Here is a 26,913-nt window from a genome sequence, read left to right on the forward strand (position 1 = left end):
CACAGTAGAGCAGTACTGAATTTCGTTGGATTTTCGATTCTTATTTTCGAGTTCTTACCGGTCGAGTTCGGTGATAAATCGTAGTGGTGATAATAGTTCAACAGGCGGTGAAGTTGGAAATTACGAAGTGCGCGTTGCTCCGTGTGTGTAAGAGTGAAATCGAACCCCGCGTCCCGCTTTCACTCAGCTGGAGAAAACACTAGTCAGCTGATCTGTCAATGAAGCAAAGTACGCACCCATACAAGACCAACAAGCCGATTAGCTTTCGCAGGCTTGCTTGCAACATTGTATGCAACTAGCCTCTGCCCGCCCACAGCTAGTCGCAATTGAAAGCTTCAACAAAACAGATCTCTCTGTCACTCCGAGAGCCACCTGCCTTTGACCGTTGGAGGCATCAAAGCAGAAGCCGATTGCGGTGGACCACGTGTTTGCGAGTACGAACAAAGTACCAAGAAACCACATTTATTTATTTTTTTTGCGCTGGTGCGCATTGTACCTGTCAGAACCTTTGAACGTATTGGGCAGGATACATTAACGAGGTTAAAACGTTCCTATTTCGGCTGGACCTTCTAACGCTTGGCCGGGATAGTTGAAGGAAAAAGCGTAGTCGCCATCCGCCTCGGCGGAGTCGCATAACTGACCATCAGTACCTTTAACCCTTGAATGGATCAGATTAAAACTAGGTTAAAGGGTAGACGTTACTTGCCTAGGCAAGAACGCATCCAAAGCGTTTGTCGAGAAACCCGTTGATTGAAAATCTACTGTGCTGATCGTCGTCTAATCACGACACCCGACAGGGCTTGCTGACAGAATGGCGTCAGCAAGTGCCATTTCCTTGGGGGACCCACCGCCAGGTGATCCACCCGAAACCGGTAGAATAAACGCCAACGAACGAACGCTGCCTGAGTGGATGGACCACTCTGGAATGCACGGTCAAAGAATAGTTCTACAGTTACGAGTCGCTGGGAAAGGGCTACTACCAAAAAACCCATTTCTTATTGGCAAATCAATTGAGAATATCTGCGGAGGAAAAATTGAATCAGCTCACACAGAGGACAGGGGTTCGAAATATGTTCTGAGAACCAGAAGTACCGAACAAGCGAGAAAGTTAATGAACATGCATAAATTGATCGATGGTACGGAGGTTGTGGTTGACTCTCACCCAACCTTGAACCGAGTACGCTGCGTGTTGGGTTGTCGAGATGCTATTGACGTGCCAACAGAAGTTCTACTTAAAGAGCTGACACCATTGGGGGTGATAGATGTTCGTAGGATCACAAGACGGATAGAAAATACTCGAGTGAACACGCCCACATTGATTCTAACTTTCCACGGAACTACATTCCCCAAGCACATTTACTTTGGTCCCCTACGAGTGGAAACAAGAGAATTCATCCCAAATCCAATGATTTGCTTCAACTGCTGCAGTTACGGCCACACAAAAGACAAATGTCCCGGCAATACTGTGTGCCAAAACTGCTCAGGTGCACACAAACTTGAGAAAGACGCGTGCGAAGAACCAGCTCACTGCAAAAACTGCAAAGGTAGCCACTCACCTACCAGCAGGGTGTGTCCCATGTACATGAAGGAAGAGAAAATACTAAAGCTGAAGATCGAGAAGGGGATATCGTTTAGCGAAGCTAGAAAGGAGTACAATAAACTGAATGGACAGCAATAATTCGCAGCAGTTTGCAGTGCGCAAGACAGACTGACTAACATAAGGAAGGATGAAGAAATTCGAATGTTGAAAGAAGAAATTCTCAATCGACGGGAGCAACACCGAAGCCTGGAAAACACCCCGTCCTTGTCAAAAAGGGAAGGGGTAGACCGCGAAAACATTGAAATGGCTGAACAAACCAAACCTACACTAAATGAAATCTCTGGCGACGATATTGGCACTGACAACGGATACGAAGATGATATTAATAACGAAATTATCAACGATAATGAAATACCCTCCCCGCATGCAGGACTGCACGAAACAACCAACGAACAAGACAACCACGTGATACATGAATCAGGTTGGTTGGGGCAGAGTGAAGAGAAAGTAGCCTCCCCACTCCTTCAAGAAGGAGAGAACGATTCTGAGGACGGGAGCGAGGACGCTATGCCCCAACCTGTGCTCCGACGGTCACTCAGACGTTCTGCCAACCACAGTAAGGAAGCACCCCGAACGCAAGTACTCTCAGTGATATCCTGGAACATCCAGGGACTAAGTACGAGCAAAGCAGAATTGGACATAATCATCAAAGAAAGGGATCCGGCAGTTATCTGCCTCTAAGAGAGTATGTGTTCATCTCGTAACGCCCCCAAGATCAATGGGTACACCGTATACCACCGTGAGCGACAAGGTGGCAGACGAGCCGCTGGCGGCATAATCACTGCTGTCAAAAACGGAATAGACAGCGAGGAAGTCCACACCGACACTAGCTTTGAAGCCATAACCATAAAGGTAGGCCAACCTTTGAACCTGAACATAATGAACATCTACCTCCCACCCAGTGAAGAAGTTACCTGCAGTGGACTGGCTGATCTGACCTCACAGACAGAAAACCCTCTCCTGATGGTTGGAGACTTGAACGCCCACCACCTCCTTTGGGGCTCCACTAATATCAGTGCATATTGCTTGCTGCTCGATGGACCTAGCAGGATTACTTGATTGGTCCATGTACGACGACTCTCATGGTAGTGACCACATACCTATGTGCATTACCTTGCCTGGAGAGCCCCTGCGACAAAAGACGCGAGGTAAATGGAAAATCGAAGAGGCTAACTGAGAGCTGTACTAATCCTCAGTGAATTTCGAACGGAAAAACGATGCTGCAAACCAAATCGAAGAAATCACGCAGCAGATACTCAATTCAGCAAATGCAGCTATTCCGAGAACAAAGGGTTTTACAGGCAAAAAGTGTGTCCACGACATAGCTTCCAAGATCAAAGCAAGGAAAAAGGCTCTAAGGAAGCTGAAATCAGTAAACGAGCAAACTGAAAAGGAAGTTACTACCGAAGCATATTGCAACGCTAGAATCTCCGCCAGAGAGGCGGTTCTAAATGCGAAGAAAGCGTGCTGGGAAAAAACGGCGAATAGCTTCACCGTACAAACACCTACCAAAGAAATGTGGAGTAAATACCGCCAGATACAGGGCAAAAGGAAAAGCGAACGCATCAATGCTATAACGCTAAATGGACACACTGCTAATGAGGATCCAGCGATTGCAGAACTTCTAGCAAACTCATTCGAAGAGATTTCTAGCAATGCTGCATATGATCCGGACTTCCTGGAGCGAAAAAATCGAAACGAAGCAATTTGTCTTTCACAGAAGATATTTTTCGTATAGGGCACCTTCTTTTATTTCGAAATCTAGGCCACTTTGAAATCAATAACTGCTAAATGGTGCGACTTTCGTCGACTTGACAGATGGTAAATGTATGAAACCCTATTAACAACAGTATATCAAAGCGAGAATGGCAGTAAATCCGAGCAGGTTAATCGCATTTACTCTCTTGCTTTTCTGAAAATTGGTTGCGACCTTTATGTCGTTTGCCTACTATTCTCTAATGCATATCAAGGCTAGTTGCTTTCCTGTAAACTATGGAGTTTTGTTGAATTTTCCGATCACCAATAATTAAAAATCGCCCCATTTGAAGCAAAGTCTAAAACTGTTAGCTACTAAATCGCTGTTCGTTCTTCCAATCAGAATGTCGCTAATAAAACTTTAACTTATAGAATTATTATGATGATGGCCCACCTCATTCCCACACAAAGGTGATATCTCGACGATTTATCTAGAACGAAAATTAATAGAATTAAACGTTATCTTGCAGACCGATATTTTAAACCAGATCCCCCTGCAGAGTTAACATATTTGTCATAAAAAATTGTATGGTACCGAAAATACCGGTACTGGCTTTTGCTCAGTGCCGGTATTACGGTATCAAAAATGGGTCAGTATTCCCGGGATTTTCGGTACCGGTATTACCGGTACCACAACCCTAGTATCCTCTGCCATCGAGTGCGGCATTTCACTCGCAATTTTGATGCGGCATCTCTCCCAATTGTATAGAAGAGTTGCCGCACGACGACATTTTCCTTTGAAATTATGGATGACCGTGCTCATATTCGGAATGCCTTATAAAAGCTCTCAGTTATTCAACCGACACATGATTTACCAAAAAAATCGAACAATTTAAAAAACACGAAATTTTAATGTGGTGCTGAAAAACTTTCGGAACTCCGTGATGCAACTGGACGCACACAAACGTTAATAAAATTGTCTTGAATTAATAATATGGATTATTTTACAGCTGCAGTGTTGTAATTCCTCGAAACACAAACTCACAATATCATATTACCGTATAAAAGTAATACTACGTTCACACTACGAGTTAAAACATGTTTTAACGCTATCTTGATTACATTTTTCTTGTTGCTAATTATTATAACGTGTTTTAACTCTGTAGTGTGAACATGGTATAACCCTATCTACGAGATATAGAGAGTGCGGCATCTCACCCGACGCGGCATCTCTTCCGAAATTTCCCTACGGAGAACCAAAAATCCGGATACTGCAGGGAAGTTACATTGTGTTGTGTACAACATTTGTTCGGGTGATGTTAATTGTTGTGGTCTAATTAAGTCCCGTAAAGTCCCCCCCTCCCGAATTTTTTTCAAAAATGAATTTAAGAAAAAACGTGTTTTTCGGTAACTCTCAACAAATTTCTATCTGGTTTTGTTTGAACAAATTAAGGAGAGAATGTTACGATACCTACTCAGTATGCTGAATGTGACAAAAACAATTCCTTTCATATTGTGTGGCACGTCGGAAGGACAAAAGAAACTGTTACTTTCATTCTTGCTGAGCTGATCTGTCGAGATGAGTCAGCCGCAGAAGTAAGAAGTGGTACTCCAGCCAAATTCGGAGAATATTAACTTCTGGTCTTTTTACATAAGACGCATAAAGCATTCGTGATGTCAAACCTTTGCTGAAGGTGAAAATGGAGGTTGTGCTGATAGAAGTCGCCTTTATCGAGTTCTACCATGTCAGGCATTCAGTGCTGATAGCGTTTTACCAATTAGCCCAATCGAAACCAGCCATTTTGCATGATAACTTGTTGCACGTGGTTTCTGTGACGCCACTATAATTAAGATTCTCATATAGATGGACGACGATAAAATCAATGCTTGCTTTTAAGAACCGATTCCACTTACTTACACCGGGATCATTAAAAGATACATATCACATTGGAAAGAAATGGAAATCATTAAAAATTCCTCATTTTTCAAATGGTGTTTTTGTGGTGAGAATCTAGGTGTACCGATGCATTACCTCCTACATGACCCTGCACGTACAAAACATAATGCGATAGTATCATTAGCTGAACATTAGCTGAACCACAAACAATTACCAAATTTGTAGCTGCTGTTGATGGCAAACGCTGCATCAAATATCTCAAAATTAACAGCCAGCACAATTTTTTTTACAATGGAGAAGACGTTTACGTCCTAACTCAGTACACGTGCTATTGGTAGGTGTCCAAGCTACCACACGGGGTGTACTGGGGGTGTATCGGGTTCGAATGGTGACGCTGCCATTAATACCGACTAAACTCCATTGGGCTCCGCCATCGTTCCTCCCAGGAATTACCTCTCGGTATTACTTCTGGGGGATGGCTGTACTCACGCATTCATACGTCCTGTATGAGGCTTACTTGGGTGCTCTCTCTATCGCACCTTGATTCACTCTCAAACACTCCACATGAGGCTGACTTTTGTGCTCACCTTTTTCGTTCCTTGCGAGGCTGACTTGTGTGCTCACCTTACTCATTCCTTGCTAGGCTAACTTTTGTGCTCGCCTCACCCATACCATGTGAGGCTGACCTAGGTTCTCACCCTATCACCTGGTTCACTCTCGATCGTGCCACTCTATTATACCTCTGTCACTCCCCCTGGCATCCCATGTGGGACATTTTTCTTAGGCCCCACTTCTGACATACCATGCGAGGCTAACTTGTGTGCTCACCTTTTTCATTCCTTGCTAGGCTTACTTTTGTGCTAGCCTCTACCATACCATGTGAGGCTGACTTTTGTGCTCACCCTTAACATACCGTGTGAGACTGACTTTGATGCTCACCTTTTCGCTCCTCTGCCACGCCACGAGGCATCGATAGCTAAGTCCCAACATGCTACGCTACGACCCTCCCATCTTGGCATGAGGCAGTCCACTTATACGCCTATACACTCGCTCTTCTGCCTTGCTTCGGGGTGGCTGGGTTTACCCCTTACGCGGTTGCCAGTCGCTGCGCCAAACCTGCCTCAGCATGAACAGACCATTCACTCCCTTTTTTGCGCTCGGCCTTTTTCGCTCCAACTAACCAATCACCAGTTAACCGTGCCCGTCGTCTGTTGCTCGGTTCGCCAAATTACCTGTAGCCTACAGGCAATCTGGGTGGTAGCAGCCGAGACTGTGTTCCACTTCTCCACCGATTGACACATCCGCTGAATAAGGGTATCAGGGGTTGTGTTCCAGCCCCAGACGTCAAGCATTGCTCTTCTTTCGACGTCGAACCGAGGACATACGAACAGTATGTGTTCGGCAGTTTCGTCTACACCTGGGCAGTTCGGGCAGGCTGGGACCTCCGCGTGCCCGAACCTGTGAAGGTACTGTCGGAAACAGCCATGGCCTGACAGGAATTGTGTCAGGTGGAAGTGAACTTCCCCATGGGGTCTTCCCACCCAGCTCGATATGTTAGGTATCAGCCGGTGGGTCCTCCTACCTTTCGAGGAGTTATCCCACTCACGCTGCCATCTGGTGACCGAGGTCACCCTGGTGCGCTCGCGGGCTCCTCTATTTCAACGTAGCTCTCCTCATCTTCCGGGATGACCAGCCCGACTGGCATCATGCTCGCTATCACGCAGGGTGCATCGTGTGATACCGTGCGGTAGGCAGATATCACTCTGAGGCACATCACTCGGTAGGTGCTCTCCAGTTTCTGTAGGTAACTGGTTACCCTCAATGCTCTTGACCATGACGAGCCGCCGTACCTGAGGATAGATACGGCAACACCTGCCAGTAGCCTACGTCTACTGGCGCACACCTTTGAGCTGTTGGACATCATCCTCGATAGTGCCGCAACAGCAGTCGACGCTCTCTTGCATGTATAGTCGACGTGGCTGCCGAAGGTCAGCTTATCGTCTATAATGACTCCGAAAGACTTCAGACTCCGCTGTGAGGTGATCACGACTTCTCCCACATGGATAACTGCGTTGTGCCAACTTGCGGTTGTTGATGATAACTACCTCCGTCTTATGATGAGCGAGCTTCAGGCCTCTCGCACTCATCCATTCCTCCACCGTGTTGATCGCGTGTTCTGCAATTAGTTCTACCTCAGGGATTGACTCCCCATAGACATCCAAGGATACGTCATCGGCAAAGCCGACGATCTTGACCCCAGGAGGGAACTTCAGTCTCAGAACCCCGTCATACATGAGGTTCCATAGCACCAGGCTTAGGATCGAGCCCTGCGGGTCTCCGGCGGTAATCGGAACCCTTTTCTGACCGGCATCGGTCTCGTATAGCAGTACGCGGTTCTGGAAGTAGCTTTCCAGGATCCGGTACAGACCCACCGGTAGGCTTAGCCGGTGTAACGATAGCGTGATGGCATCCAAGCTTGCGCTGTTGAATGCGTTCTTCACGTCAAGTGTCACTAACGCACAGTATCGAATGTCTCGCCTTTTTCGTTGGATCGCTATCTCGGCAGTATTTATCACTGAGTTGAGAGCGTCCACCGTGGACCTACCCTTCCGAAAGCCAAACTGGTTGATTGACAGGCCGTCCGTACCTTCTGCGTACGGGGTTAGCCTGTTGAGGATGATCCTCTCAAGCAAATTTGCCAGTCGTGTCGATCAGACAGTTTGGTCTGTAAGCCGAAGGGTCGCCTTGCGGCTTCCCAGGCTTCGGCAACAACGCCAATTTCTGCCTATTTCCATCTATCGGGGAAGCGGCACTCGTCAAGGCATCTCGGCATAGCTAGCCTGAGCATGTTCGGGTTCGCTATGATCGCTGCCTTGAGAGCGCTGTTTGGAACTCCATCCAGCCCTGGAGCTTTGTTCATTGCTAGGGAATTAACCACTGCGAGTAGTTCCTCATTCGTCAACGGAGCCACAATTTCGGCCGTGCCAGCACTGTCTCGTAGTGCAGGTGGCCAGGGGCTTGTGGCTCGAGACGGGAAGTAGCCCTATGTGCCTAGCACGTGTCCAATGACATCGGTCGGAATTTATCTCACCTGACAGGAACAGTAATCTTTTGCACCGTAACCGTGCTCTATTCAAATATTGCCAAGTTTAGCCGTACCGTAAGAACATATCACATCGAAATTACTTAGATTAATACTATGGCTAATGGTTTCACTCTATCTGACCGCCGTGTAAAGGGTTCGACAGTCTCCACTTAAGTGATATGATCAGTCTTTTTTGAGACAATTAGTGGCGTGATCTTAGGAAAACAAAAGCCTTTTCCTTCTCGCTCAGTCCCATCGGCATTTGTAATTGATCTTTCTACGGGTAGGAAAAACGAAGGGGAGTGCGTGGAGCAGATCTCGGTGATTTAAATTTTCATCAGCAAGACAGTCTCCCGCTGACGCTTAGATGGCACTGAAAGTAATGCTGTCAGTCGTATGCATAGTGGGCTAATTATTATCGTTACAAGTGCAATTACAAAATATTCTAAGTTCTTCAAATCGTTCTGAAGTTCAGATTTTGAGAATTTAAACCTAAAATGAGTCTTGTTCGATGTCCTACATAATTTTAAAACACGAAGATGTTCTAGGAAGGAATAAAAATTAAAATTTTTGCAAATTATAATTTTTATAATACTTAACGAATGTACTATCACATATTTTTACGGATTCGTATAGTTTGTATTTACATTGTACAAAACCCAGATGAGCAGCTAGTGTTTCAAAATACGAATTTTGTGACGTGTGAGGGTTTAGTTTACAACGAGTTTTGTTTCATAAGAGTGACTTATAATTTCATTGAGCCTGAAATTATTGTTATCAGGAGTATTGAATAATTTGGATAAACGAGTTCGAATATTACTCCACATTAAATTCTTTCAAAATTCTTCAATTTACTTGTTTAACAGAATTCTGACAGATAGTGCTTCATGTATTATGCAACAAGCCCTAGAAATAAATGAAATCGAGAGGATTCAATAAGTTGACCCAGAGAAACAAAAATTGCCATTTTACAAAAAATTGAATAACTTTCGCAATTTTGATCGGATCCAAAGTAACAAAGTCTTATTTTCATTAGTTATTAGCAAGCTTTAAGTTTCCCTAAAAATATAATTTTTGGGGTTGCTTTATCTAGCCGAAAATCTTGACTAAACGCTCATTTTTCTTTAAAAAATAAGACAAAATAAGAAAAAGTTAAATTAAGACGAATCTTTAAATTAAGAAACTCGTAAATAACGCCAGAGCTATTTGTCGCACTAAAACAAAATGTTCTAAAGTTCGAAAGTACATTTAATTACTTTTAATTCAACATAATAATATTTCATATCGATGCATTACAACCGAAGGTATTTGGATTTTACTGAACGCACTTTCTATTTTAAAGGTGAAATTCTTTTTTTTACTGTAACTCGAAAACTGTTCTACTGTATATTTTTTGGATCTCATTTTCGGATTCAGCACGCAATTTTACATCAGAAATGGTGCTCGAATATATTCAGATATTTATTTTAATTTTGTAAACTAGTGCTACAGGTGTTATTATGGATTTATATTCATCTTCAGTGTATGATCCTCAAAAGCCTGGGGCCCCTGGTCCAGGCCCAGTGTGTCCATGCGTAAAGATGGATGAATGAAGATACCAGCAGTATCTTCATTCATGGACCAGTCTGATTATAAGTTTATAGCAAAAGTGATGAACAATTCGATACTAAAGATAGTTTAAATTTCCAGGATTTATTTACAAATTTCAATGATTTTTTGCTTGTTGAAAAACCATTTTTCAGACGAAAATCATTCTTTTTGGTAGTTTCATTTTCAATAACTAAATATCACAATAAAGAACAAGCACCACCTTACCATAGGTGGCTGGATTTCGAATCACTAGGCACTTCTATCCGGCTTGGCGAAGCTACCGTCACAGAGTGAACACATAATACATTGTGCAAATGTCAACAAGCGACAGTCAACATAGTTTTTTTTTGTTCAAACTACACATCCACGTTAGTCGTCAGTACGGATGCTAGGATGAATGACGCACCCAACAACAATAACAACAACAACTACACGACACTGATGTTTATGAATGAACGAGCTGTCGGTCTGAGTTAATTTCAGTAGAACCCGATATCTCGTAGCGACTATGTATATATGGTCAACTGATGTGGCAATTAAGTTGGTCGAGAGGTCACGACCATTCAATCAATTTAAATTTAATTCTGCCAATTAGCCCTTGGCGATGTGTAACTGCGAAACTGAAATCAATAGACTTCACCATAGTCGAAAACATGCGTGTTAAGAAACGTTATTAGTTGTTTTTATCAAATAACAGTTGGACAAATGTTTTTCAACGACGTGAAAATAGTCACTAAATAAATGTTGCTGGTATACAAAGTATCTTTCTGTTTAAGCTTTTTACGGTTTCTACTGAACACGCAATGAACCACCATCCTAGCAGCAGCGTGACAATGCTTATCTCCGTCCTACCCTCACGCAGTGCTCAGCCTGTGTGTGACAACCGATTATCGCGGTTGATCGTTTCACCTCGCACTAGAAAAACTTGTCAAATGACTTTTTACCAAGCGCGCGCGCCACTCTAAGCTGTGGACCCTTTAATCATCGACACTTCCTCTGTTTCTCACCCCATCAACCTATCAACGGACTTTAGGACCTCGAAGGTACCCCCCACGATGGGTGCCTGAGGAGGTGGGGTTCCTTGTAGCATTATTAATTGGCTGATTTGCCTATTTTCAGCTTGTTGGTGGTAACGAAGTGAATAATTATGATGTGCCTTTGGCTGGGGACAGCCAACTGGGTTGTGTTCGAGCAAGGTGCACCTAGTTGTTTGTTTATACTGGCGAAAATCATGTCCCAGCCGTAAAAGGTATAGCCGAAGGCAAGATCATTACATTAGAAAAAAAAAGCTACCGCTGTTGTTCACAGTGTGGTTGCTGCTGACGCCAGTATATTTTTTTTCCATCTGGGTAGCGCCTTTCTTTTAGAAGCAAAAAACGTACACATTTTCTGGACCTAGAGTAAGGTTATCAAATTAGGCCTTTAAAGTACGCATCCAATTATGTCGCCGCTATATGGAAGTTGCAAATTGCTGCCATTCTAGTGGTTGATTTTTCGACCACGTAATGTTTGACGATGGAAATGATCAATCATTAAAGCTAAGTGAAATTCGTTCAGACATAAATGTGCGTCGTTTGGCGGCAGGTCGAATTTGGGCACGGATCGCTGGCTATTATACCGTCATAATATATTTCCCACCATTCATTCATCGACCAATATACTGCAATGCAGATCCGTGACAAAGACGACGACAACAAAGAGTGGCACGAAAAATCAATTTATTTGGTTTCGTGGTTTTTTTTACCGCGTGTGGGCACGAGGCAGGCTCCCAGCAGTATTGGCTTTGGCTGAGTGGAATCTTTTCTGAATACGAAATAAGGCAGCGTCTTCCGATCAAGGTTCGTTTACCATTGGCCGTTGTAACTCAGCATGTTGCAATGGCATTTCATTATAGTAGACTTGTTTGCAGCAGAATTATTAATGCGAATTTGCTCGGTCAGATGTGTGATGGTATGCTACGTGGAATGGGAATCCAAAGAAATTTTCTAGCAATGATTACTAGAGTGGCTCGAAAATGACATTTTTCAGCACAGCCCTTTTTGAGTTCCTTTTGTGGTCCCAAATGCCTGTGAATAGTTTGGGAGCGGTCGGTTGCTTCCCGGGTTTGCGCATTGCGTTTAAAGTTTGTATGGGATTTTATATGGGGAAATCAATTATTTTGCATTTACGTTAATAAAGATCGCTATTTCACTCAATATGAAAAACCAGGTTTAAAAAACGATAATTCAAACCTTGGTTAACAACTTTGTCGAAACCGGTAACTAGCTTCGAGTTTTCAAAAAATAGTTATAACGATTTTAAAACTTATGGTTCAATCCAAATGCAGAAATTAATTATTTCTTCCAACACTGTCAGTACACCACGACACCGATACTTTAAACTTGAACAAATGAGAATATATTCATCGCAGAGACTTGGTACCTTTGAATGAAATGTTCAGAATGAATTGCTGAATAACACAGACGTAGTCAGAAAATGAAAAGAAGAGGGAGGGGGAGGCTTGTGTACTCCCCAGTTCCCTTTTTCGATAGTTTAGTATAACATAAGGAGCACATCTTCAACGCAGGTTTGTACCGTCGAATTAAAAATTAATCTTACGTGTTTGAGTGCTACTATTTAAGGGTTCTACTGTTATCTCATTTAAAGTGGTACAACGGTTTATAAGTTTTACATATTTTAAAACCCTATTTCTTCGCCGTTCACTCGTAGCTAGCTACGGTCTTCGGCAAAGTTGTTAACCAAGGTTTGAACTATAGTTTTATGTAGCTGGTTTTTCATTATCAGTGAAATAGGGATCTTTATTAATTAAAATGCAAAATAATTGATTTCCCCATATAAAATCCCATGCAAACTTTGAACGCATTGCGCAAACCCGGGAAGCAACCAACCGCTACCAAATTTTGCACAGGCATTTGGGACCACAAAAGGAACTCAAAAAGTGCTGTGCCCGCTAGCTTAAATCATTTTGAAGTTTTCCCATACAACCGCGAGCCACTCTAATGATTACTTTGGCAAAGCTTAGTAATATCAAGTGGAACGACATTCATGCAGATAAATGTCAAACATTTGAGCAGTAACATTTCTCACTACTATCATCGCATTGGACAGTTTCAGACTAACCTAACTAAAGAATCTGAGCTGTAGTTCGCAAATTGATTGGAGTGTACTGCATGCCCAAGTGAGTGTTAATGCTGCAGTTGCCATCTACAAGCGACTACTACTGAACTGTGTTGAGACCTCAGTGCCCAAATGTCAGCCTCCTAGCAAGCCGCCCTGGTCAAACAGCACTCTTCGAAAACTAAAACGTACTCGAGCAAAAACCCTACGTGCGTATACAAATCGACGGTGTCCTCTTTCTAAGCGCATGTTCACTTTAGCCAGTAATGAGTATCGTTGTTACAACAAGCTTCTGTACAAACCAGTGGCGTAGCCAGGGGGGGGGGGGTTTGGGGGTTAACCCCCCCCCAAACCAAAATTAATTGGATTAAAAAAATTGATGCTGACGAATTTAATTTAATATTCCACAAAATATTTTTGGAAAAATATTCTCTGATCACTACATTGAGAACTGTGTTTAAAGCGTCATGAGAACTTTTGGAAAATTATGGGAAGGGGATCTTGTAACTTATCTCTTAGCCAAAATCCCATAGTTGTCAAATTACTTCAATGTAAAATAAAATAACTGTCTGAATTATTATGAGCTCATTTTTGGAAAGATGCTTCAAAATATGGATTAGAGACAATTTTTCGAATGGGAATCTAAATTTGAATAGGTTGATTGCATATAAAACATAAGCTTGTTTACCGAAAACTTATATACATTTCAACATTTGCTGAAAATATATTTTTTTAGATTGTGTAGAGTTTAGACAACAATTCAATATGGCTAACAACAAGAATAACATTTCAGAAACTAGTTGAAAGCTGATGTAATTTTGTCTCTAGCAGGTCAGGATCTTTTTATGAGCATTGGATTTTGTTGTATTATCAACTATATGAATAGCCTCTTAGCAGGATGCAATGGATGGCGTACTAAAATTTTGTGTGCTACGTACTAGTACTGCAAGTTGTGAGGTTGACTAATAAAGAAAAGTAAAATTAATGCTCGATAAATTTTTAACGGTCACGATCACATTCATTCGAAACTGCCAAATTTCGATGTTAAGTAACATTGAAGAATTTCAAAACGTAAAACTGTTCATCTGCTGATAGAATAATTTTGACGGTTAATCCTCCTAGAAGTAATTATAGACAAGAATTACTCTTCAACCAAATTTGGGTCGAGACTTAGTGTCTCCAGCAAAGTTTTCGAAAGTGCTATTTCAAACAACTTTGTCAAAGACATAAATATCCCACATATTCAGAGTATCGAAATATAGTAGTAGAAAACCTTTACAACAAGCTATTCTGAAATTACTGTATTTGATAAATCTCTTCTGCGGTAATTAAATAACAAATTCACATTGCGTTCAAGGTGCCTTTGAAGCTTACAAAAAAATAAGGGAACTGGATATAAAACAAATAATTCCCAGATATTAAAAGGACTCAAAAACACAAAGAGTGATTCCATTTTCAGGAGCTAGCATCAATTCGGCGCAAGCTTAGTCCGCCCACCAAGTTAGTGTCGGATTCTGATGAGATGAAGTCGAAACGCAAGTTTCAGTTCCATCCATCCATAATTTAGTTATAGGCTTTGTGTTCTCAACTCGCAATGATTGTTTCAAACAATTTTATCCGTAGCGCAGAAAAAATAGTTTTCACCTAAATTTTTCTTCACTAAGAAGAAATATAGCAGGCCCAGTCCATTTAAATCCCTATACGTTGAATTCATGTAGCCTTCATATTTTCAACAAAATTGTTTGAAATGACATTATCAAAAACTTTGCTGAAGGCACCATGTCTCTTAATATTTTTTAAAAATTAATTCACCATAATTACCTCTATGAGAGTTAATCACTAAAATTTCTATATCAAAGCAGGCGCTGTTTTATGTTGATAACTTCCCGAAGTTGTCAAACCTTCAAAGTCAAGGGTTATTATATTAGGTGATCTTGAACGTTGTAATTTTTTTAGATCATTTATCCCACTTTAAAAGATCGCAATTTTTGACTTCATTGACATATTATACAAGAAAATAATCTATAGAGGTTTGAAAACTGTTCCATGTTGATCCTTCTTGTTTGTAGACTGGAATGACATCTGTTAGACTACTTATTTTTTTGAGTTTTCAATAATTTATCAAACTCATATTAAATTTTAGCATTTTTTCAAAAAAATTGCGATTTTCATCAAACCAAATTTCTGGCTACGCCACTGGTACAAACACTATGTAAACCGCATCCAGAATAATCTACGCCGAAACCCGAAGGGCTTTTGGTCATTTGTCAACACGAAGCGAAAAGAAACTGGACTTCCATCAAGGATGCTTTACGACGGCGAAGAAGCTACGACAACTGTGGCGAATTGTACGCTGTTTGCCAGATTCTTCTCGAGTGTTTTTTCAACTGACTCGCCAACCGCAAACGAACTCGAAAATGCCTCTCGCGACGTTCCTGCTTGTGCTGTTGATTTGGATGTGTTTACTGTCTCTGAACAAATGGTTATATCTGCAATTCGGAAAACCAAGTCATCTTATGTCACCCCGGCCTCAGTGCTATACCTTCAACTGTATTGAAAAAATGTTCGGACTTACTTGTAACACCACTTGCATATATTTTTAACCTATCGCTTCAGCAGCAAACGTTTCCTGAGGATTGGAAATGCTCAGTTATGTTCCCGGTATTCAAGAAAGGTGACAAACGCAACATACCGAACTATCGCGGAATCACTTCGCTAGGAGTCGAATCTAAAGTTTTTGAATCAATTATCAACGAGGCGTTATTTTCTGCTTGTCGACAATACATTAGTACATCTCAGCACGGATTTTTCCCAGGACGTTCAGTCGAGACGAATCTTGTCTGCTTTACGTTATTTTGCACGGAACAAATGTCTAAGAAATTGCAGGTGGATACTATTTACACTGATCTAAAGGCAGCTTTTGATAGAGTTAATCATGAGATATTGATAACAAAGCTTGATAAGCTAGGGTGTTCTACTAGATTCTGCCATTGGCTTCGATCCTACCTTGTGCACCGTGAAATCGTTGTTCAAATTGGCGATATTGTTTCAGAATCCTTTTTCAACACTTCCGGAGTTCCTCAAGGTAGTACGCTAGGTCCACTACTTTTTTCACTGTTCGTGAACGATGCGGTTTTCGTTCTAAGCCGTGGAGGAAATCTGTTTTTTGCCGACGACTTAAAATTTTTTCTTGTTATACGGAATGAAGCCGATTGCCGTGAGCTACAGCATCTTATTGACACCTTTTATAGCTGGTGTGTAAGAAACATGATGGTCCTTAGCGTTGCAAAATGTTTTGTCATCAGCTATTATCGAACGAGAAATATGGTTACCTTCAACAATAACATCGCAGGAACTCTACTAAACGCGTTGACCACGTGAAGGATCTAGGAGTCATCCTTGATGATAAGCTAACGTATACTCATCACGTCTCAGCGACCATCGACAGAGCCAATCGTTTGCTGGGATTTATTTTCAAAATATCCAACGAATTTCGGGATCCTCTATGCTTCAAGGCTCTTTATTGCTCATTGGTGCGCCCGCAGTTGGAATTTGCAAACGTCGTTTGGTGCCCGTATCAAGCTACGTGGAGCCTTAGGATCGAAGGAGTCCAGCGTAAATTCATACGATATGCGTTACGTGAATTGCCGTGGAACGATCCATTAAACCTGCCACCGTACGAGGACCGTTGTCGTCTTTTAGGACCTAATACTTTAACACGCCGGAGACATGCAGCGCAAGCTACCTTCGTGTCAAAGATCCTGCTGGCTGAATATGATGATTCGGAGCTACTAGCGCAAATCAACCTCTACGCGCCTACCCGTTCTCTTAGCCCTCGAGCCCTGCTGCATTCTGAAATGCGCAGCACTAACTACGCTACCAATAGTCCAATTTTAGCAATGAGTCGTCGCTTCAACGAGTTTGCTGAAATTTTTGACTTTGTCATGAACTCTTCGCAGTTTCGTCGTCGTGTATTGTCACTATTTTAATTATGTTTAGTTTACCTTAGTTTAGTATAGTTCATTAAGACAAATTGTCAGTTGGACTTTTTTATACAAATACAAATACAAATACAAATACAAAACGGATTTTAGAGAGAGTCATCAAAATCACTCGAATCTATCTACATTGATACCCGCATAACTCATTTCAGCGTCATATGAAAAAGGGAAGGAAATACAAGTTAAATGCGCGTAGATTTGCCTCAGAATTTTACTTTGCCTCTTTAGTTTGTCTATTTACTGAATTATATTTGCTTGGAACTGGGGATAATACTAAAAGTATCTCAAAATGGTGCTTGGTTCTCTTTGGATTAGCACAGGCCAGGTCATCCCACGCGAAGTGATTAAAAAGATGCAAACTTTAAATCGACCTTCACGAATTTGAACCAAATTTTGGGCCAATATATAAAAACCCAAATTTTTGTGTCAATCGAACCACCCCTCGTGCCGTAGGAGCACCCCCCGGCAAAATCAAAAGAATTTCAATCATTGTAATTTTGTTTTTGTAGAAGTGTTTTCGATGGATTTTATTTGTTTCGGCTCTCAGAGGTGTTAAGGCGTTTTCCCTTTTATCTTTATTTTTAGTAATAACTAACCGATTTCGCCAATTTTCTCTATCATTATTTCAGAGAGCTAGTAAAGCGCTATAACCTTGGCTCATCAGCCAGGACACAGCTAAAAACTTCTGCCCCATCTCAAGAACTTAGGACCAAAGGAGCGACATTAACCCTCTTAGCCAAGTCACTCCCAACGATTTATCAAACCCCCATCAAATTGAAACAGTCGGTACGGTTGTCCACGTTTCTTCCTTATTTAAGGTTGAAAATAATTCGTTGATTAAATCATTCATTAAATGAATGATTTTATTGCTGTTAAATTTTTTAATCATTTCATTTTGTACGCTGCTCAGTTGACCTGGCCGCTTTGATGATTGTATTACATACCATATGTACCACAAACATTAATATTGACAAGAAAAATTGTAGCCGAACGTTTACAGTTTACCAGGATCCCTACGTGGTATGGTTGTGTATGTGTAGACTGGATTAGACTAGGGACCATTCATAAATTACGTAACGCAAAAATTGCCCAAAATTGACTCCCCCCTCCCCCTATGTAACAAATTGTCACAAATTTTTCCATCCCCCCTCCCCTGTTACGTAACAAATTCCAAGAAATTTTTTTTTTCTTCGATGAAAACATGTTACGTAACGATCTAGTTAACACTCCCTCCCCCCTATGTCACAACTTGTCGTACCCCCTCCCCCCTAAAAGCGTTACGTAATTTATGAACGGTCCCCTAGACTAGTCATAACATTGGATACCAGTAATGAATGTGCCCAGAAAAAAAGTTATAATACTACACCCATAGGGGGGAATAAAAACTTCCATATAATTATTTAAAATCATCTATTTTGTGCACATAAATGGAATGTAACCTAATAAGTGCATAAACTTACGTGCAGGTACTCTACCCATTATTTTAAGAAGGGGCGTATTGTACTCAAATAATAGGTATACTAACCTATAGATGTTTTTATACAGTTAGTTGATAGTTTTTATATACTTCCTGAATACTCTGCTAGTTTCGGCTATATCCAGTTTGCCACGAACAGTTCGAAAAAGTTCAGCTGTTGCTTTCTAACACTTGCTACGGATTTCGGGGATGAAGAGTATAAATAATTCTTCGATGCATAATAACACAGCTATATAATCTGATGAAATTACTAGACCCATACAAAAGGCAAACTGCAAAAATATATGTAAATTTCGTCGGACGCAAAGCATAAGCTCGGAGCATGAAATTGCAATATTTTACAATGTACATATTTACCAACAAAGTAAATAAAACGGACGTTGATGCGTTCTCCCAACAAAGAAAGAGAATGTTTCGCTTACTAATTGGACCGGACCTGTTATCAGATTGTGATTTTAAATGGGCAATCAATGTCGAACAGGTGGTGTCGGTTGGCACAATTTCAATCCAGGGCAGAATTTAATTATTTTTATCACTGCGGTTAATTGCGAGATTTTTGTATCATCTGACAGGTACGGAGGGGCACAAACCCAAAAGGAGTCTTAAAAGTGTGCCACTCAAGAACGTCTGTTGTCTGAGCTAAATTGAATTGTAATGTAAATAGGCAACTGATACCTACCTGCAGATTTATATATAAAATATCTGTTAAATTTTTTTGAATAATCCTTGTTTGAGCTACATTTAACTTACCAGTTAAATTCAATATAGCATAATGATAACGATAAGCATAATGGTAACGAAGCGTAATCGTTTACCACGGTCATGCACATAATTCACATGATGTAAGGATTTTTTGGTCAGAGTTGTTCAGATTATATACCTAAGCTGTGGGCTTGATAGAATTCGCACATATTACAGCTCAAAAATCAAAAGACAAATAGTTATTTATTAGGTTTTTTAATATTTCTCATGTTCACTATATTTTATCAGAATTTTGCGCAACAGAAAAATTTATTTCACTGGGAGTGATGGAGCACTTATTGTTGGAAGTGTCAAAAATACTATCAATATCCATATAAACTTTCATAGTTTTATGATCGAATCATGGCATTTAAATTGAACGGTTCAAGATAACATACTGAAAATATTAAGGTTTCGATTTCAAGGAACCCATAGATTGTGAATTTCTACTATGATCCAAATTCTAAGATAAAGATTCTATGACCTGAAACGTTGGAAATTTGTACAACAATTTTGTAACAAATTCTATATAATGTACACTTGCTGAAAATAACAAAAATAAAGGATTTTGTGAAAGTTATTATTATCTGCACTATGATCGGCCCGTACAATTCCATTACAGCGAGCCAGACTAGCCCCACCTCTTTGACGATGGAAGAAAATTATTGTTGTTCGATGGCCTGCCCTTACTGGCTTCGAACGTAAACAGAATTGTTTAACTCGTGCTGACTAGATCAGCACGTCCTGTCGGTCGAATCCATCGTTTGCTGAGAAAGGGTCACTACGCCGAGCAAGTCAGTGCTGGAGCACCCATCTACCTGTCAGCAGTGATGGAATATCTTGCCGCCAAAGTATTGGAGCTGGTAGTAAACGCTGCCCGTGATAACAAGTAGACCAGGATTATCCCCCAAGCAACAATTGAAGTTTTATAGCACGCTACAAGTTCAATTTAAGTTTTATCAGTGGCTTTAAAACTATCTTAAAACCACAATTGTTACTAGGGCCCCCTTCTTCTGCAACTGGCCATTCGAAAAATCGAAGAGCAGAACAAATTGCTCTTCGGCGTGAATATTTCCCAGGGTGGTGTGTTGCCTAATATCCAGGCAGGCCGACTGCCAAAGAAGACCGAAAAGAAGTCGAAGAAATCGGCTATCACCGGAGAACGAAAAACACTGGTGGTGGTGGCGAGAAGGCGAAAAAGCCAAAGACTGCCACTAGGAAACCGGCTGAGAAGAAGGCCAAAGCTATCCTGCAAAGGCGGTAGCAGCTGTAACTAAACAGAAAGCTTCAAACCCATCGAAAACTGTAGCCCCAAGCCAAAGAAGGCCAAGATAGCTACCCCGAAGAAAAGAATTTCTAGCTTGAGCAGCAGCACACCCATTCAAATAGTGATAGTTATACTCAATTGTCGAGAAAAATCTCAGTTTAGTAATGCGCTGTCAATGGATAAACAAATCAATAATGTTGCCTTAACAAACAGTAAATGTGTTACTCATCAGCGGATTGCTCTCATCGGCAAACGCGCCGACGCGGTGGGTAATGTCAGAGACTCAACTAAAGTGAAGTAGAATACACTTTAGGCTGTGAATACGAATACTGCAATTTTTACCATTTTCTGAAATGTTGCATTGAAACCAGTTATTTCGGTATTTGTAGTGGATTCATTTTGCAAACAAGTCGATATACTTGTACTGTTATTACGGCATTTGTATTAGAGATACCGAAGTAACTTGTATTTACTTCCTCGCCTACTGCATTTTGGTGGTTGTTCATTTCTCGCGATTTGTCGGTTTTTTCGGCGGATATTTTTTTGTTTCTTGATATTAATTCTAGCGTTGTGACGTCTAAGGACACGTTGTAAGTTTTTATGCAAAATGAATTGTTCAGTACTGACTGCCTGATATGTTGGAACCGGATAAAGGTGACATCCGCAAGTCAAAGATCTAGTGAGTACCCAAGTTTATAACCGCTTTATTTGACCAGAGCACTACGTTCTGTTTTACAGATTTACATATGGGTCATTCCACGCGAAGTGATCAAGGCACGTGTAATCGACTTTCACGGATTTGAACCAAATTTGAATGAATTGTTCATCTAGGGCCAATATATAAAAACCCAAATTTTTGACCGCTTGAAGATTTTTTCAATTTTTGCCGATAAAAATAGATTTTTGACGTAGGACTACGTCTTTGTTTTCGATATGGGGGTGCACTCTGCAAATTCTACAAAAACGGTATGTAACGAAAAGTGGTCCAATTTTAAACGCATATAATTCAGCCATCTCACGAAAAAATTTCAATTTTTTTGCACAAATCGCCCCGAAATACTTCTAAGAATCGATTCCAACAGATAAACCCAAAGATTTTTGATATCATAGCATTAAAAAATTAAATAATATACAACCTTTTCAAAATATCGCGCATTAACACACAGAAGATAGCGCTTCCCAAGCCCTGTACGACGGATTGGTGTACCTAGCGCGCAACGCTTCTATGAATGACGTCATCATCGACTATTTAAAGAACGGACTTGGCCAGACACGCTCAGTTCCCTGTTGAACGGCTGGCGAAGCAGATCACTGCGCTGTGTTTTTTTTACAGCCAGTGTAGCTGAGTTAGAAGTCCGTTACACTGGCTGTGGAGGGACGCTACCCTGTGTCGTCCAACAGGCGACCGCTCCAACTGCTTCCTAAATGCCGCTGTAATGTTGCCAGTAAATTTTTGGTTTAACTAGCACATGTATTTGCTATTTACGCTTGAAATTAAGTAATGTAGTGGTAGTAATAAGCTTCCCATTTTGGTTTAAACGCAAGGACAGTTTTTAAAACAGGATTTGATTAATTAGTTTAGCTCATCCCAGCAATTTTATCAATTCTGTAATTTAAAAGGAATTTTACGGAACTTGGTGAATTTGGCCCCACTTGCAACTGGTATAATCAACCTGCACAAAGTGTTGCATAACGCAGGGCTGTTTTTTGGAACAAAATGTGTTATCATTCAGCCCTTCGCTATGCAAAATCACGATATTATGACAGATGGGCTAAGCGCGGCCGTTCCTTTCAATCGGGAAAGGCCGCGTGGAATTTTGGTGAAATGCGCTAATAGTGTCGTGGTGGTACTAGTTGTCTCTTTCGCTCTACCCATCATCATCATCAGCGTTGACTCATTTTGCATTGTGCGCTTGGGTTCAATGTTTGGGGCGAATGTGTTTGTAGGTAGGGGAACTGGCGCTAAAATGAACACGTTAAGCAAAGTCATTATTTTCTAACTAATAAGTGAATGAGATATTAAAATCACCTTATATATTTCTTGTTAGACATGTTTTGTACATGTCTGGTAAAAATACTTCGTCATAAACCCATTTTTTCAAACATGATTCTTGATTTCTAAACATGTCCAAAAATGAAACATGTTAGCGAGTGAGTAAAATGAACTGCTTCTGGTGACCTGCTAAATGTCCTGTATGTATGCAATGCGCAGCATTGGAAAGCATTTTCCGATCAATGCTAATATCCCAACAAATCATGAGCTTTGCATACACACAGGGCATTTTGCAGAAAAAAAAATTGTCACAGAAGAATTGAATTTTCATGACGTAATATTAACCATTTTACAATCCTGTGGCATCGAAACACATCTACAAACTTGGGGTTATCCATGGGTGTTTGAACTTTTAGGATCTGTTTGAGAGCAACTAGAAAGCTTGGTCTATACATATTGTCTAAAATTTGATTTTTCTTCTCCGGTCCGGGTGTTTTTTCCCACACACTAAGTACTAAGAAAATAAATATTTTACATCAAGTAGTATAGTCCTACGTCTACAGTTCATGCAACCTCATAGGGCTGCCCCTTGTAGTTTTATATGAGAAAATGCGACGTGTTCCCTTCATAACGGTGTATCTCAGCGTGCGCTCAAATTAATTGAGATCATAAGTGTTTATTATGTAAAAATGTCTGAGGAACACGATAAGAATTCTCAAAATTAAAATATATGTTTTGGGAGAAAATTCAACGTTTTGATATTTAACTGAAAAAATCGCATATTTGGCAGCACTGCTGCCAAAAGTTAATATTTTTTCTCCTTGAACAATTTTCTTCACAAACCATCTTACGGTTTGATTCTAGAGTAAACAGAACCGGAGATATATTCAAAAATTTTCTAATAACTAATTTCAATCCAACACAATGAAAAGTAGAGTAGATAATTCGTACATCCTAGAACCCAACGCCGAAAGGTAGTCAACCTTCCTTAAGGGGAGTGTATAACTGTATAAACACCATCAACAATTGATTGCTAATTTTAATTGATATTGTAAAAGTATGAAAGTGTTTTAGACTTACATTTTAAATTCATTTTAATTTCAACGTGTTGCTTTATTTTAAATTTATGCATCCTTAATCACATAGTAGCTTCATCGACTAACCCCATCCACTCATTATCACCTTCAATCTCTTAACGAGGTACTTCATCATATTCTTCACTATCCTACGATTCATCCAAATTGTATAACTCATTTAACTCTCGCTACAGATTTTGCCTATCCAGTAGAATTGACTCAAAGTCTTCAAAAGATTTACCAAAGGATCTTAATTCTTTTTGTAGAGTAATGAACCACGTATCACATGGTCTACAGATACGTTTTGGTCCGGGAAGACGCGGTTTATAAACATCTTGTAATAGATGATTTTGTTCTGACTATATGGCCCCAATATAAAATCCTGTATATTTTTACCTTTTCTCCAATCGTCCGCATGCTTTAAACCATTCTTGGACTATATTTCTTTCGCATCTTCTAAGCGTTCTGCGGTTTTGGGCTGTCAGGAGCACGTATCCAATGTTATGTTTTTTTTACTAAAGTCAGCCGTTCATTAGTTTGAAGATCAACGACCTGATGACGAAATATGGTGGAAAGCAAACGATGAAAAAATGATTGCAACCGCTTCAGGGCATCCGCAAATCCAACGAGCAACGAATTAAAACACACTCCCGTAGGGCGGGTAAAGAAAGTCGACTTTTTGTTATAACGCAACACGAGTTTAAATCCAAGTCGGGCGGCTACAGCGACAAGAGAAAACCTGTTCAAAACCCAACGATGATGATTTAGTAGAGCAAGTGGGTGCTGCTTGAAAATCAACGGAGTCAGGCTTTCCTGCAGTTCAGATCAAAAAGACGAGAAGGTTTATTTTAGTTTAACGGCTTATCCCTGTGAACCATGTAAAGACAGCAGGCGTTCTTTAATTTAACTTTATGAATAATTTCCGGTAAAAAATCGACGCAATCTTCAGTAAATTCGAATATCCATCTTCCTCCCTTGACAGCTATTTAAAAATATTCGTACATTTTAATGCTATAACGACATCCATTAGTACATCCAAAACTAGGCCTTAATACCTTTACAATATTACCTATCTTGAAACAAAATTTAATCTAAACCAAATATGTTTTTTTTTGTAAATCGACTTAAAATTTTTAAAATAGATTTTTTCAGTGTAGGAGTCGATGAAGAATTCTTTCAATATTTTTATTCAAAAATTTGCCTAATTTTGTAAAAGTCACTCCTACAACATTTTTTGTAGGATGTGTCATTTTTAGTCTACAGCCATTTGAAAAAATTGGTAAAAAAGTTATACCCTTTCCAAAAGACAGTATTCTAGTTCTGAATTCGCTTGCGAAAATATATTTCAAATTTAGGAAATAAATTCATTTCCGATTTGTTGACCCAGCACTACATATACGACCCTTAAAGTTCTTGATGATCGGACAAATGACTACGGATTCAGAATGGTGGATAAGCTGTGGATCCTTCCATCCTACACAAAGGGAGAACGAAAAAATCTAGAGCAACCATCAGTTTGAAAGAATCCACCATGTTACTATTTTAATAACTATATACAGGTACAACACTATAAGGTTCTCTCCCGTGATTCGTTTAGCAGACTGTATTAGGTAACATAATACTTTGGCGGCGATTATCAAAGCAGTTCCGAGCAGCACACCTTGCGACCAATCCTTGATAGATTTCAGAAAATCAATAATTCCTTCAAAAGTGCGTTGAATACACTTATGCATTGTACTCTCAGAAAATCGAACTCGGAGAGAAGGGTCTCTGGTTAGCTTGAGTCTAATCATTTGAGGAAGTTAAAATCAGGACGCAGCGCAGAATTTTTTTTTTCAGAGTTGATTAAAACGACGGGAAATCAGATAGCTCTTTATTTAAATAATAATTAGAAACAAAGCTAAACTAAACAAATCAATACTCACAAGTCACAATGGAGATGAGGGAAGCGGCACAATCTGAAATTAAAGTAACGGATAGAATGTCGTTTAATATATTTGTAATCGGAGTTATGGTGCAGAGAATCGTATACACCTAGTTTACAGCAACTTAGCGAAAGTTTTCAGACTGCTCTACAGTATCAACGGGTGTACCGATTAACACAAATCCAAAATAACGGAAATTCAGTTAATAATCCTCAAGAAGTTAAGTCTGACGTTTTGTGTTTCGGATTCTTCTCGTCAGTAGCTAACAGCTGAAGCGCATAAATTTTAAATTTAGGAGAAAAAGCTAATTAACTACTTCGCCATTTTTCAAATGACTGTGATGATAAATAGGTCGTTAGATGCGAAATTAAATGTTCTCTATAATTTTTTATTAAAACAAAGACGCTTTTTTTAACACTAGACATACAACCTTTATAAGATCATTTGAAAAGTACATTCAATTTTTGTAAACCGCGCAATCGTTGGTAGGTGCTGGCAGTTTCTCTTTGTGTTCAAATTTATGATAAAATTTCTAATTGTAAGTTCAATAGACAGCTGTACCCGCTTACATCAATAGAATCCAATCTAATGAAAAATCTTTACAAAAGATATAGATCGAATGCTTCGAACAGAGATAGCCAACGCTGCTCTAGCTAATTTGTTCAAATGGTTGATATGAGTAGATAGACCAAGGAGAACTTGAATGCAATTCCTCTACAATAAGAAGAGAAAAATTTAATTTAGGTGAGATAACGTAATTCTCAAAAGTGTCGTAACTCACGCCTCCACGCGAGTCTAAGTATATTGATGACATTTGGTCCCTAGACCAGCGACGACTGGGTGCTATCAGCCTGCCAGTGTTAGTAGAGTACGAACGGATCTTGGTCTAAAAACACTGTAGAAACAGTGCCGTAAAAAAATCAATAGTTGGTCGGACATAAGTCCTAATGCGACCGTAATCTGACTAGTATCGATGATCTGCACGATTCTGCCACCGACGCCCATCTGTTTGCCATGGAACTTGAATGTTATGGCGGCGACCTTTCCCGGTCAAGTAAAGCTAAGGAGGGTATATGTCCTCCTAAAGCTATTCGAGATACTGCGCGCCCTGAATTAGGTCTACAATTGCAGTTTGCCAACGAACGAAATCAGCTTGGCTCCATCACCGATTCCCATCTGTGTGCCATGGAACTTGGAAGTTATGCTGGCGACCTTTCCCGGTCAAGTAAAGCTAAGGAGAGTATATGTCCTCCCGAAGCTACTCGAGATACTGCGCACCCTGAGTTTGATCCACCATTGCAGCCTGCCAACAGACGTAATGAGGTCAACTCCGTCACCGACACCCACCCGTCTACCACAGAACTTAAAGGACACGACATCAACCTTTTCCGGTCAAATAACAACGCTCTAAACAAGTCAGACCAACTCGAAGGACATGGAATTCCTGTA

At 40.4% G+C, this 26,913-nt stretch overlaps 2 protein-coding genes across 10 annotated transcripts in view; one reads left to right on the plus strand and one right to left on the minus strand.

Moving 5' to 3' along the window:
* Positions 1-26,913, minus strand: part of LOC131684083 (uncharacterized) — a 421,804-nt gene that overhangs the window by 24,937 nt on the left and 369,954 nt on the right. For 8 of the 9 annotated variants that reach the window (XM_058966634.1, XM_058966636.1, XM_058966637.1 and 5 more), the window contains one exon: positions 25,465-25,497. The exons of the other annotated variant lie outside the window; for it this stretch is intronic. The gene's annotated coding sequence lies outside the window, so the exon portion shown is untranslated. The remainder of the gene's footprint in view (positions 1-25,464; positions 25,498-26,913) is intronic. 9 annotated transcript variants of the gene reach the window in all.
* Positions 812-1,678, plus strand: LOC131680644 (uncharacterized). Its single transcript, XM_058961359.1, has one exon. It carries the CDS (start codon positions 812-814, stop codon positions 1,676-1,678), a length of 867 nt encoding a protein of 288 aa, XP_058817342.1.

The sequence above is a fragment of the Topomyia yanbarensis genome, chromosome 2, assembly GCF_030247195.1.
Source record: "Topomyia yanbarensis strain Yona2022 chromosome 2, ASM3024719v1, whole genome shotgun sequence".
Taxonomy (NCBI): Eukaryota; Metazoa; Arthropoda; class Insecta; order Diptera; family Culicidae; genus Topomyia; species Topomyia yanbarensis.

What these genes read in the sequence shown, in the direction of transcription:
- LOC131680644 (XM_058961359.1), top strand. Translation starts at nt 812, where the DNA reads ATGGCGTCAGCAAGTGCCATTTCCTTGGGGGACCCACCGCCAGGTGAT.